This window comes from Bradysia coprophila, unplaced genomic scaffold (genome assembly GCF_014529535.1).
Source record: "Bradysia coprophila strain Holo2 unplaced genomic scaffold, BU_Bcop_v1 contig_464, whole genome shotgun sequence".
Classification (NCBI taxonomy): Eukaryota; Metazoa; Arthropoda; class Insecta; order Diptera; family Sciaridae; genus Bradysia; species Bradysia coprophila.
Window position 1 is genome coordinate 1 of NW_023503716.1, and position 14,209 is coordinate 14,209.

Below are 14,209 nucleotides of genomic sequence, written 5' to 3' on the forward strand. Positions count from 1 at the left end.
GCAAAAAGAATGTTTGAATGGACGCTTTACTTGGTTGACAAATAAAGAAATTATAATAAAACTACAAGGAAAGTGGGGTGGTGATGGCTCGTCAGACCAATCCCAATTTAATCAAAAGTACGTTGATGTTGATTCCACAGAAAACGCAGACGGTAACCTCTTCGCAACGACTTTAGTGCCACTGCGAATGACTACGAATGATGGTAAAATTGTGTGGAACAATGCAACGCCACAGTCACCTCGATGGTGCAGACCCATAGAGCTACGATTCGCAAAGGAAACACCCAAGCTGACTTTACAAATATTTCAGTCCGTTAAGGAAGAAATACAAAAGCTGGTTCCATACGTAACCACAGTTGCAGGTAAAAAGGTAACAGTTACCTATGAACTGTATCAGACTATGATCGATGGGAAGGTACATGCAGTAGTTACGCAGACGAAGTCTATGCAGACATGTACTGTTTGCAAAGCCACACCGAAGCAATTTAACAATCTTAAGGATATGGAGAATAGATTCAAACCGAAATGTGGTACGTTGATCTATGGAATAAGTGTGTTACACTTATGGATTCGTTGCTTTGAGTTTCTGCTTCACATCTCGTATAGATTGGATGTAAAACCAGAACCCGTATGGCAGATGCGTGGACCAGTTCTCAAAAAGAGGTCAAACGACGGAAGCGCTTGATACAAGACAGATTCTGGGACAAAATGAGTTTAAGAGTGGATTTCCCTTCAAAAAAAGGATCTGGAAACACCAACAGTGGACCTGTTGCTCGAACAGCTTTTTCGAAACCGGAAATACTCGCAGAGATACTTGAGCTGGATGTGGACCTCGTAAAAAAAATCGGCACTATCCTCATCGCGCTTTCGTGCCAATTTCCTCTAGACGTAGATCTTTTTCTCTATGTTTTGCGAAGAAACAGCGATTTTATGTGTGACAAGTACCATTGGTATCCCATGCCACAAAGCGTACATAAAATTCTCATCCACGCACGTCCTCTTTTGCTCGTCAATGATGGTCTCCCTCCTGGGGTTCTTGCTGAGGATGCAGCGGAGTCGTGCAACAAGTTATATCGACATAATCGTCAGTTTCACGCCAGAAATGTCAGCCGCAAGCAAAACCTTATGGATGTATTCAATCGAGCTCTTGACACATCGGACCCAATCATATCAAGTTTTGCATTGCAGAAACGATTAAACTCCCGACCCAGAAAAAACATTCCTACTGAAGTTTTACGGCTTCTTAAAGCACCTGATGTTCCAGCGAACAACGAGGACGAAACATTTTTATTGGAAGGAAACGACAATGACGAAGACTTTCATAGCTCACTAAATGAAATTTTAGACGGTTCGGTCTTGATGAATTAAGCTTGCCAAATGATGTGGATGAAGATGAATATGGAGAAGAATATGGAGATGAAGATGAAGATGGAGATTGAAAATGGAGACGAATATGATGATGAAGATGAAGATGGAGATGAAGATGGAGATGAAGGTGGAGATGAAAATATAGACGAATATGATGATGAAGATGAAAATGAAGACGAATATGATGATGAAGATGCAGATGAAGATGGATATGAAAATGGAGACGAATATGATGATGAAGACGGACATGAAGATGAAAATGGAAACGAATATGATGATGAAGACTAATATGACGAGTGACAGTGAACTGTCCACCTTTTATTTCAGTTTTTTGTAATTTTTAATTTTTAATTTTTAATATTTTTCTTTTTCAGTAGAAGTCTATTGCGTGAAGACCATTGTGCTACAATACCTATTGACTTGGCCCATAATCGCATATGACATCTTGGACGATAGGATTTTTGTTTGAAACTTGTTTTTCTCCTATAAGAAAAATCAATGGGGTGCGATTAAGAGATCAGTTCACGTCTGGCAGCCCCGTTTAAAACTGGAATCTCTTAAAACTAATCAGCTTTTCCTCTGTGCTAGTGGTCGTTTATACTAACTTTAATTATAGATATCTGATTAACGCCTGTAAAATATTTATTGGCGTCGCGTTTCGTCATTTCTTTCGTTTCAAAGAAAGTTACCAACTACGACCGATTTAAATGACGGCTTGAATTTTTCCCCCTAAACTTCAGCGGAAGAGTCAGTCGCAACTTTAGTGAAGAAACCGTATCATTTTGTCACTTCGTTTAAAAGTTACGGGCTACTTCCGGTTTAAATGGCGGCCATTTTGTTTTTTTTTTTTGCGCAAAATTCAGCAGGAAGATTGCTTGTAACGTTAGTAAAGAAATTGTATCATTTCGTCACTTTATTTAGAAGTTACGAACTACTTCCGGTTTAAATGGCGGCCATTTTGAATTTTTTGTTTGTCTAAAATTCAGCAGGAAAATCGGTCGTTACTTTAGTAAAGAAACTGTATCGTTTTTTCACTTTGTTTAAAAGTTACGAGCTACTTCCGGTTGAAATGGCGGCCATTTTGAATTTTTGGTTTGCGCAAAATACTCGGCAGAAGTCATACTTCAACTCTCTAGAACAAAATTTTCTTCTATCTTCAACATTTTTTTAGATACGAATTCTGCCAAATTTAGGTTGATCTTATCCCACAGTGCAGAGGTCTCAAAAATATTCTATTTGAAATTCATTGCTGCTTTAGTTATTATTGCACTCAAATTGTTATTGTTTACGATTAAAGTTGTATTATTATTTATAAGGAATGTGATCCTTTAGATTTAGATCTGTCAAATCTGGGAATCGATTTTTTTTTTGTTTGAGATATATCTAAAACTACGTTGAGAAGTTTCGGTTCAATGAAATTGTACGGTAGGATTTTTGTTGTTTTCAAATCGAAAGGTCATTTTTGCGCTTTTTTGCGTATGAACATAATACTCTCTAGCAGTGACACAACATTTCCATATATGTCAAATAGACGATTCTCATTCGCCAAGTGGATAAGTGTAGAGGCGCCACCTATTTTTCGCAGTACTTCATTCTCTGCAGCTTATTTTCATGTGAAGTAACATCACTTTTTGCAACGCACTTCAAGCCTGACTCTATAGGGTAGTGAAACATGGCATTGTGTAAAACACTGTAAGACACCACTTCATATAATATAGTATGCTATTTGGCAGGGCGTTTTTCTGAACAGGTGATTTTTGGTTTGGTATCATTTGTGAACGACCCTTTTAAAATTTTATACCATTTATTGACATTATTGACAGTTTAAGATCGCCACTTTGGACGAACAGTCGAAAAATAAAAGTAGCGAGCCAGTGTTAGTACGTGTTGCGAAAGTTTCAAAACCTTGATTTTTAATATCGGTCGAATATAATTCCATTTTTGTGAAATGGAACCTCAAAATGCCTCTTCATCAAAAGCAGAGGTTGGCATTAGAGACTATATTTGACAGTTATTTTACTGAAAATCACATTTTCTCAATTAGGATTCTGAAGGTCGAACATTCAGACGGAATTTGTAGAATTCGAACGCGATATTTTCAATACAATTGCTAGTGTGGAAGCAGCGCTAGAGCGAGAAGAAAACCAACGCAAAAATATGAAGAAGAAATACAGAAATTGAATGACGAAATGAAGTCAGTGACGCAATTAAATAAGTCTTTGATCGAAGACAATGATGTGCTGAAAAATAAATTAAAACAAAGCGAGGCCGAAAAAGAAGAAATGATGAGAGAAAAAACTTCGTTCAACAACCGTCTTAAATTGCTATTAAATGACGTGATAGTCGACGACGTAGAATCTCAAAACAACAAGCGCCCAAATGACACGTCTTTGGATGATGAGGATAATCCGGCTCGAAAACATCAGAAAACAGTGGATGAACAACCGAGACCACTCAATCCGACGAATGAAACAAATGATCAAAATTTCACCGGGAATGCCGTTGTCGAGCTTCAACAACTTCAATCAGTTACGGATATCCCAATATTGCAAGCAAATGACAAGAATGAAATGATTGTGACAGTTGATAACACTAATGCTGGTGAGTGTACCTACGACGTGGTTTTTTAAGTCGTACAATTTGAATTAGTTACGCAAATAATTTCAACTGCTACGTCCTACGATTAAACTATACAATTTGTCTGATCTTTTGTTTTGAAGCTGTCACCAAAGACGAACCTGTGTCGGTAACGGAAAACAATCATCTGTTGTCTACGGAAAACCAAGTTGAAGAAAGAAGGAAAACAATGCGACGTAACATCAAAAAAATTATGGATTTCGAATGCTTAACGGTAGAGACAAAGAGAGCTTTCCAACAGGAAAAAGAAAGGAAACTTCATTACACCCAAAAGCTACAAAAGGTAAAACTGCAGTTTCTGAAACAATGAGCAAGATTGTAGCTAGTTTTGCTTTAACATTTTGGATTTCCTTTACTGAACAGTTTTGCGAAGAATACGGCGTACTACCTGGGGAATTCAACAAATTGGACAAATTGGTATTGGATTTCGATGCGAATACTAAGCGTGAACGGTTGTCTGTGGATAGAAGATTGTTAACGAAACTGAAACCTCATCAATGCGAAGGCGTGAAATTCATGTGGGATGCTTGTTTCGAATCTATTGAGAAATTGCAACACAGTAATGGTGGCGGTTGCATTTTAGGCCATTGCATGGGTCTCGGTAAGGTTCATGCGCCTTATAGTCCAGTGAATGAAAACTAAATCGAAAATAATTTTACAGGAAAGACACTACAAGTGATCACATTGGTCCACACCTTGATCACTCATTTTACAGAAACGAAAGTAAAGAAAGTTTTAATACTTTGTCCAAAGAGTGTCATTCTCAATTGGATGGATGAGTTTGAACTTTGGCTCAAAGATTTTCAGAACAAAGGGAACATCAACACCTACTGTCTGTCGTCGTAAGTAACTTTTTTTTTTGACAACAGTCTGAAGTGACATTCGAGTGAAAACTATTATTTCTCGACTGCAGTGCCCGTGAAAGTGCAAAGCGTATAAAAGCCTGGCAGAAGAATGGCGGTGTCTTCATTATTGGATATCGATCGTTTCAGCGTGAATCGTGTAAAGCAGATGAGAAAAGCATATTTCACCAGGCCTTCGTTGATCCAGGAGTAGATTTGGTAGTTTGCGATGAAGGCCACCTCCTGAAAAATCCAGCTTCGAAGCTCAGTTTGGCAATCAATAAAATTCGCACGTCACGACGAATCATTTTGACTGGAAGTCCGTTGCAGAATAACTTAAATGAATGTGAGTATACGGCTGATTAGTTACAGCGGTTAGCCAAAAAAAAGTTTCGAATAAGCTCGAGTGAATAAAGCCTTCAGAAAGGTGTAACTTGATGAAGTAAATGAAGTGAAGATCTGCAGTTTCAATTGATTTGAACCAAAACTTTTCTGCAGATTTTACGATGATCGAATTCGTAAAGCCTAGATTATTAGGCACCGCAAAGGAGTTCAACAATCGCTTCGTTCGTCCAATAGTAAACGGTCAATTTATTGACTCGACCGACGAGGACATCACACTAATGAAATATCGGGCATACATTCTTCACAAATTGCTGGATGGATGCGTTCAACGACGTGACTACTCCGTGCTGGCCGAATTTTTGCCACCGAAGCAGGAATATGTGCTGTTCATACGATTGACGAAAGTTCAGATTGATTTGTACAAGGTTGGTTTTTCGAACGTTTTATTTTTCCTTTGTAGAACTTGTTAACGTTTCACTTTTGTTCTGTCAGTTATACATGACTACTTACGGCAAGAACAATCCCATTGTTCATTCACCGCAATTGAAAAAGATATGCAATCACCCGAATACATTGATCGATTTTGCTAAACGACATAGACCAGCTCAACGAAATAGTGATTCCGATTCAAGTGACAGCGAGCCGAACGAAATTGCTGACAATTGGTGGATGCCCATGTTCGACGGATGCGATCAGCCGGACGTATCTGGCAAAATGTTGTTACTTTTTTCTATTCTATCGGAATGTGAAACGCGTGGTGAAAAATTGCTGTTATTCTCTGGCTCCTTGTCCACGTTAAACGTTATCGAAGGTTTCCTAGCCACCAACTCAAAGGGAATTTGGACTCGTGGAATGGACTATCTACGGATAGACGGAAGTGACACTGTTGACAAACGTAAACGAGCTATGCAAGTATTCAACGATGAAACGAATAAACGAGCACGGTACTTAACATCGAAAATCGGACGTCATGGAGACATTTTTCATGAAACGTCGAAAAAAATGAAAAATCACTCGAAAATTCATGAAAATGTGTCCCTGCTTAAAAGAATGATTCCGGTGATTCTTATTAAACAAACTTTTCCTTATTATCAGATTGTTCCTGATTTCAACGAAAGCCGGAAGTTTGGGAGTCAATTTGACGGGAGCAAACCGAGTCATAATCTTTGACGCATCTTGGAATCCTTCGGATGATGTAAATATTCGATTTAAAAACTTCGCCAGACTTGTCTGCCATTGTGCATTTTTCGTTCGTAGATTCAAAGCATTTTTCGAACATACCGATTTGGACAGAAAAAGGAGTGTTACGTGTACCGATTCATTTCTCTTGGTACAATGGAAGAGAAAATTTACGATCGTCAGGTCTCAAAATTGAGCATCGCCAAACGTGTCATCGATGAGCATCAAATCGGTCGCTATTACAAGGAAGTAGACCTACAGCAACTGTTCGGTGTTGATGATCTTGATCCACAGGTGGTACAACACACGGCACCGATTCCATCGAACGATAATTTGCTCAACGCTTTGCTGGAAACGCATGGAGATTTGATTTACAAGTATCATGACCACGATTCACTATTGGTCGATATGAAAGACGAGACATTGACCGATCAAGAAATCGGAGACGTTTGGAATGAATTTGAAAGTACTGGAATTGATGATTTCGAAGATACGTCGACCGATCAAGATATTGAAGATTCTTCGGAATAATTTCCCTAAGTGGGAGCGACTTTTCGCTGTTGAAAAGATTTTTATTTCCAAGAAAATTGAAATGAAATTTAAACTATGTTGGTTCGTTTGACACGAACAGTTTTATCGATAAATTCAATAAAAGCCACAGATATGGCACGACTGCCATTGATTTAGCGCATAACTTCAGAATACTTATTTCGAATAAAGAAAACATTTTTAAGTCTCAAATTCAAGAACTTATTTCCTGTTTCAACTCCTCCAACTAGCGGTCACTTTATAAAGATTGCCATTTACATAATTTTAGGTGAACGACAGAGAGAGAGAGAGAGATTGAGAGAAAATTCATGATTTCTTATAAATATGAAGACATGTACATATGTATACGAGGGCTTGCACGAGTAATAGTGCTAGTGCGTGCCTAATATAAACTACGGTACATGATGAGGTATTTTATCACAGTAGGCAAACTCAACAATAACTGAGATATATTTAATTTTGCTTGCAAGTTCGTCAAATCTCTTTTTTTTACTTTAACAATACATTCAAATAAATGAATCACACATGAAATCGATCATTTCAAACACAAAGACAATTAATGCAATTTTTAATTGAAATTCGAATCCTGCCGATCAGTTGTGATTTTAATTACGAAGGTATAAGTCGATGTTATGAAAAAAAAAGTATTATTTTCGAATATAATAGTATTTCGCATGCGATGGACTTTTATGTATTGCCGTCAGCAAATTTATTTGCTTGAACCGATTATTCTCTATATAAATAGCCAAATGAGCTACAATAACGACTCTTCACGAAAAATATAAATTATTTGTTATATATAGCCATGAGCGCATAGTGCAGAGTCCGAGCCAGAATTTGGATAGATACTTTGAGGAATATTGCATTATGAAAGTGTATTGGTGCAAAAGTTAGGAAAAATTCATTCCAATCCAACCATAGATAGAGTTTATTACGTCTCACTAAAACACTCTCACTTTAGCCACTATAATAACTATCGTCTGGATTCAGAGCTGAAAATCATCCGTTTCATTCAGATACTTTTGTGGCTTTTAGCATGTGATTCTTGAACACAACATTCAACAATGAATTGAAAGCACGGCAGAGTAAAATAAACCAGGCAGTAGCGGTTCATTTTCGAAACGTCAAATAAGGGACCTAATACACTGTGTGAAACTGAACTCAAATGAACACTGACATAAATTGAAAAATTTTATTCGCAAAAAAATATAGAGTGTTATGATGAAAGAGATAGAAATATTTTGACAAGTACCCCAAGGCAACTTATAATAAACTGGTCTTCGGTCCTCTCGCTCTCAACGTAACACGTTGAAAGAGAAAGCAATATTTTGACAAGTACCCCAAGGCAAGTTAAATTAACTAGTCTTCGGATCTCTCGCTCTGATCATAACAGTCTATAGGGCTACTAGATTATTCAGGTCCCTAGTCAAATCAGCCTGGTTAACTTTACTATGTCGTGATTGAAAGTTTTGAATTGTGACAAAAATCGATGAGGTGAATTTTGACAACAGCCGTTGGAATATAAACAAAATTTAATTAATTGTTTTCACTATTTAGACACAATGTCATCACTCAAAAATAATTATTTTTCATCAATACGAAAATCGAAAACTTTTTTACATCAGAAATGTCAGAACTGACAAGTTAATTCTTCACGGACAAAATCGTAAGGCTGTAAACTTTGGGGAGGTCACGCAGATCGCCATTTTATTAGATACGCGGGAACACACCACTCCTGAAGATTTTTCATATAAAAAAATTCACCACATCGTCACGGCAACGAGAGACTGCCATTTTATTAGATACGCGGGAACACACCACTCTTGAAGATTTTTCGTATAAAAAATATCACCACATCGTCACGGCGACGAGAATCGTCACAGGAGGTGAATTTTTGTATGAAATCCGCCATTTTATCTTCAATTGTGGTGTGTCAATCTGTATCTGCGTGACCTCCCCAAAGTTTACAGCCTTGCAAAATCGGCCGTGAAGAATCTAACCTCACAGTTAACTTTGACAGTACTAACTGAGTGACAAAAGTTAACGTAAGTGAATGAAACACAATTCTTGTACGAGCTCTTAAGCCGAACAAAAAGAACCGATGTCATCCATAGAACCAAAACTGCACAAATTATTTTTCGTTGTTATATTGACAATTGCATTGTTAGTAGTGTGAGGTTATGGCACTATGGTTTGACATTTCATTTCACCTTGGAAGAAACCTTTAGATCATCTTTAAGGCCGTTTGAAATGCCATCAACGATTAGAAATGCTATCCACGTTAAAAAAAATCTCATAAAAATCTTAAGTGAGGTTACGCTTGAAAGTACCGTATCTTGAAGATGATCTACAGAAACCGGCAATTGAATAGTGCAAAAGAGAATAAGCAATCCAATCAAACAACGCCATTTGCATTACAGTAGAGAATCTGAGCCAATGACATACGGAAGAGAAATTTACCGTCATTTGCAATTGCATTATAACTCGAAAGAGAGAGAGAGAGAGAGAGAGAGAGAGAGATAGAAAAGTTGTTATTCGTTGACGGTATCTCTATGGTCACAAGAAATTTTTCAACCTTTCCTCAATCGTTGTGCAAATAACTATTGACTTTATGCTGAGCAGTTATATGATACTTGAAAACAAAGAAGGTATAGTGGTGCATATTTGTATTTAATATGTTGACTGATAAACTATTTCGATTTCACTTACATGTCTTACTCTATTAGTAAACCGCGTGCTACGCTACAGAAAATATTTTTCAGAACATATCTCAAATAGAGTTACAGAAAACTTCACGCATAGCAACATCCACACGACTCGTCAACGTCAATTCCCTCAATTCCAAAAACGATCAAATGTTTATTCTACTTGAGTTATACGATCCACCATATAGTCTTCCAACACATTTACACATTTGCTTCTCTTGCAGTCGTTTTTACCCATAAATGATCGGATAATGCTCGGGTCATTGTGGTCATTGTGCACCGGTTCATATTTATTGTGAAAGTAAAAACTAAACGCATGTACATGTCGAAAGACATTGCGTTATGTACAGACATTAATTATCGAAAATTGACTTTAATCGTTACCCGACATCGCATATAGTTGCGGCCAAATATGAATGGCTTACTGACAGTATCAGAAATAAAGGTTGAACCCGTTGATCCGGACGAGTCAGAATCAGTATGGTCGACATTGCCTCCATCAATTGTACAGGTTAAAAATCAAACGAAAATCTTTTGATTTTTTTGGTTTTTCTTATTTTCGTTCTTTCAATTTATAGATTTCAGAGCCTGAAGAGGTGGGAAACAAATTTGACGTAATCAAAAAAGAGGTTTGTCAAACTATTGCGGCGTACAAACAAAAATTTGAACTTGAAGCGCAGCAACGCTTAAGCCTGGAAGTAGCGTTACGCAAAGAAGTGAAACAAAGACAGAGTTTGGAGCAACAAGTTAAGGACCTGACCGGACAAGTCGAGACTGTATCTAAGGAAAGGAATGACATGAAAGAAGAACTGCGTCAGAGTCAACACAATGTCAAACGTTTACAAGATGAGCTAAATTTGAAGGAATTGGAAGCGAATGACCTCAACAAGCAATATCAAAAACTACTAAAGGAAAAAGCTTCCTTCAACAAAATCTTTAAAGATCGTCTGGCAACCTTTCTCAACGACGTCTCATTTCCTGATGCCGACAACAATTTAGAGATAGAATCAGACTTCCTTGAAACATCAGGCCAAACAGACAAGAAACGTTCTAATGGATCTGACACACCATCCGCTCAAGACGAGAGTAATACGACGTCAAAACGATTCAAGACGAGCAATCCCAGTTCGCCCGATTCACATGCAAGCTTGACATTTGAATTCGTAAAAGAGAGTGAATCGGTTGTGGAAGCTCAACCAATTTTGAATGATTCAGACATTCCAACAAAAACCGAGCCTCTTGACGAAAATGCTGCATCAAACAGAATTGAAACTTCAATGGACAATGGTAAGGTTGACGTTCTTTGTACTCAAAAATGTTTTTGATTGAATTTTACTATGAATTGTAGTTGAATCTGATTGGCGTGGTGATGTCAGCAGTTATCTGGATATCGTGCTAAATGAAAAACACGTCGATGAAAATTCAAATCATGAACGCCAGTGTCGATCTGCCGGCAATAGTGACATGGCTGTTTCACTCTATGAAAATCCCATTTCCAATAAGCCGAGAAGTGTCAGAGAAATATCAAAAGAATTATGGAATACGAGAGCCTAACTCAGGAAACAAAACAAGCTTATCAACAAGAGAAGGAACGGAAAAAGCAATATGCTCGACGAATTCAAAAGGTAATATAGACTTACTGCGACTGAGAACTAATTTTCTTCCACCTGTCCATCTCTTAAGCATCTTAAAAGTTATTCCAAATGCCATTGGTTGACATTGCTAGAACTATCTAAATTCTTCTGTTAGACCTTCCTTCGCAATACTTTAATATTTGACGAATTTTTCCCGATATTGAACAGTATAACGAAACGTATGGCAAATTACCGGGCGAACTCAATCAGATGGACCAAATATTATTGGATTTCGATCTGAACACCAAATCCGAACTGTTGGCGGTTGATAAACGACTGTCGACTAAATTAAAACCACATCAATGCGAAGGCGTAAAATTTATGTGGGACGCATGCTTCGAATCTATCGAAAAATTACATGGCAACAACGGAAGTGGTTGCATTCTAAGTCACTGCATGGGCCTGGGTACGGATATTGTATGTGATTTGATTGGAAATATTCCTAATTCGTCATTGTAGGCAAAACGCTGCAAGTTATCACATTGGTGCATACTCTGCTGCGACACAGCGACAAAACGAATGTGAAGAAAGTTCTGATCATTTGTCCGGTGAACGTAATTCTGAATTGGGTCGATGAGTTCGACATTTGGCTGAAGTCGTTTCCCAAACATGAAAGTGTCAAAGTCTTCGAATTGGTGTCGTAAGTTCTCCTCATGTAACAATTTTGACTGAACGGATCTACCAATCGTTTTTCGTACAGGAATCCAGATGACCGGACAAATCAGTTGAGACATTGGCATTTAAATGGTGGCGTTCTTATCATCGGGTACAGAATGTTTCAGATGATGTATCAAAACATGGAACGACAATTGCCAACCACCTATGAATCCACCCTTTCGTACAAGGCTCTCATCAATCCAGGTGCCGATGTGGTTGTTTGTGACGAGGGCCACTTACTCAAAAATCCATCTTCTCAACTCAGTGCCACTATTAATAAAATTCGTACGCTGCGACGCATTGTGTTGACGGGCACCCCTTTGCAAAATAACCTCAAGGAATGTAAGATTAACGTTACAGTTCGGTCGAAATTATTTTATTGAATCAGAGGATCAATGGTTAACGCAACTTTGCTTACAGATTTTGCAATGGTTGAATTCGTAAGCCTAGACTATTAGGCACAGAAAAAGAGTTCAGCAATCGCTTCATTGGACCTATTGTTAATGGTCAGTTTGTTGACTCCACCGAAGCGGATATTACATTGATGAAATATCGAGCCTACATTCTCCACAAATTGCTAGAGGGATGTGTCCACCGTCGAGATTACTCTGTTTTGGCCCAATTTTTACCACCGAAAAGAAGAACATTACTGTTTATACGCTTGACGAAAAAACAGATGGACTTGTACAAGGTTGGTATTTGACACACACCCACACACTAAGCACAAGGAGCTAGCAAAATTTATTTCCACCCCAGTATTACATGGTAAATTTCATTGTGAGCAAGCCGGTCAATGAATCTGCCACCGTTGCGAAGAATATGCAATCATCCATGGTCTTGGCCGACTTTGAGGATCGTCACAAGTTGAAACCATCAACGTCCGATAAAACTGACACAGATCGTCAGGCTGGCGAAAATTTACCACATAAACCGAACGGCTGGTGGAAACCAATATGCAGTGGTTACCAGCTTGAGATGTCTAACAAAATGCTCATACTATCGACCATTTTGAGTGAATGTGAAATGCGTAACGAAAAGGTGGTTGTGTTCTCGGGTTGTTTGTCGACGCTTAATGTTATCGAACATTTTCTGAAAAACATAACGGAAACAACGCGAAACGTGAAGGCTTCGTCAACGGACTACAGAGGAGTGTGGAAACGTGATTTGGATTATTCACGTTTGGATGGTGGACAGAACGCTGAAAAGCGGAAAAGAGACGTCACAAGATTTAACAAAGAAACGAATACGCGAACCAGGTGCTTCCGTAAAACATAATTTCTGTTCTTCGCTGGATTTTAATCATTTCTTTTGCCACATTTTGCGGCCTTCAGATTATTCCTGATTTCGACGAAAGCTGGAAGCCTGGGCATAAATTTGATTGCAGCCAACAGAGTCGTAATATTTGATGCGTCATGGAATCCCTCAGACGATGTGAGTATATTCGTTGATTGCGTTCATTAAACGCGAGTCCTTATTCCAAGTGATTTTTACAGATTCAGAGCATTTTCCGTGTGTACCGTATCGGTCAAGAGAAAAAATGCTACATTTATCGATTCGTGTCGCTGGGCACGATGGAAGAGAAAATTTACGATCGTCAGGTCTCAAAATTGAGCATCGCCAAACGGGTCATCGACAAGCACCAAATCGGTCGCACTACAAAGAGGAAGACTTACAGCAATTGTATAGCATCGACAATCTCGATCCACCAACGAAAGAACATACATACGCTCCGACTGAAGACTGCTTACTCAATGTCATATTCCGAAAATATGGAGACATTGTTTACAAACATCACGACCACGATTCGCTGTTGGAAAACGTGGCCGAAGAGACTGTAACAGAGGAAGATGTTGGTGATTTCTGGGAAATATTTGAATAATTTCTCAATTCCATTGAATTATTTCATCATTTATGATGTTCGTTTGAGAGACGAACATTTCCATAACAATAAATACTTTGAACTGAAGTGGGAATTTTATTCGTTATTTGTGAGCACTTTGCGCTGACTTCACTATACCCACCAAGCGAGCACTTTGATACTTTCGGAAATGGGTATAATCATTGTTATCAATAAATTTTCTGTTAGTTTGCAGTTCCGTTCTACAGATTTTTCATTCGCTAATCGATTCTTATCGATAGTGTGTCTTTGGCGATAGTTAGTTTCTCTACTGGAATTTTGGATTTTGTCAGATGACTTTTTATTTGTAGTCCATCCAACACAGAAATTCTCATGAAAAACGCAACGTGGCAAAGCTGAATGTGGTATTTAGGCATTCGATACAATTCATTAGAT

General features: G+C 38.2%; 1 protein-coding gene and 1 pseudogene across 1 annotated transcript; both read left to right on the forward strand.

The window, feature by feature from the left end:
* The first annotated feature begins 3,205 nt into the window (after positions 1-3,205).
* LOC119082514 (transcriptional regulator ATRX homolog) lies at positions 3,206-7,034 on the forward strand. The gene is made up of 10 exons (XM_037192026.1): positions 3,206-3,352; positions 3,413-3,969; positions 4,089-4,288; positions 4,369-4,606; positions 4,667-4,847; positions 4,919-5,193; positions 5,346-5,617; positions 5,685-6,136; positions 6,288-6,387; positions 6,450-7,034. Exons 2-10 carry the CDS (start codon positions 3,558-3,560, stop codon positions 6,900-6,902), a joined length of 2,583 nt encoding a protein of 860 aa, XP_037047921.1. The 5' UTR covers positions 3,206-3,352; positions 3,413-3,557; the 3' UTR covers positions 6,903-7,034.
* Positions 7,035-10,037: 3,003 nt separating this feature from the next.
* On the forward strand, positions 10,038-13,827 carry LOC119082513 (annotated as a pseudogene).
* Positions 13,828-14,209: the final 382 nt, after the last annotated feature.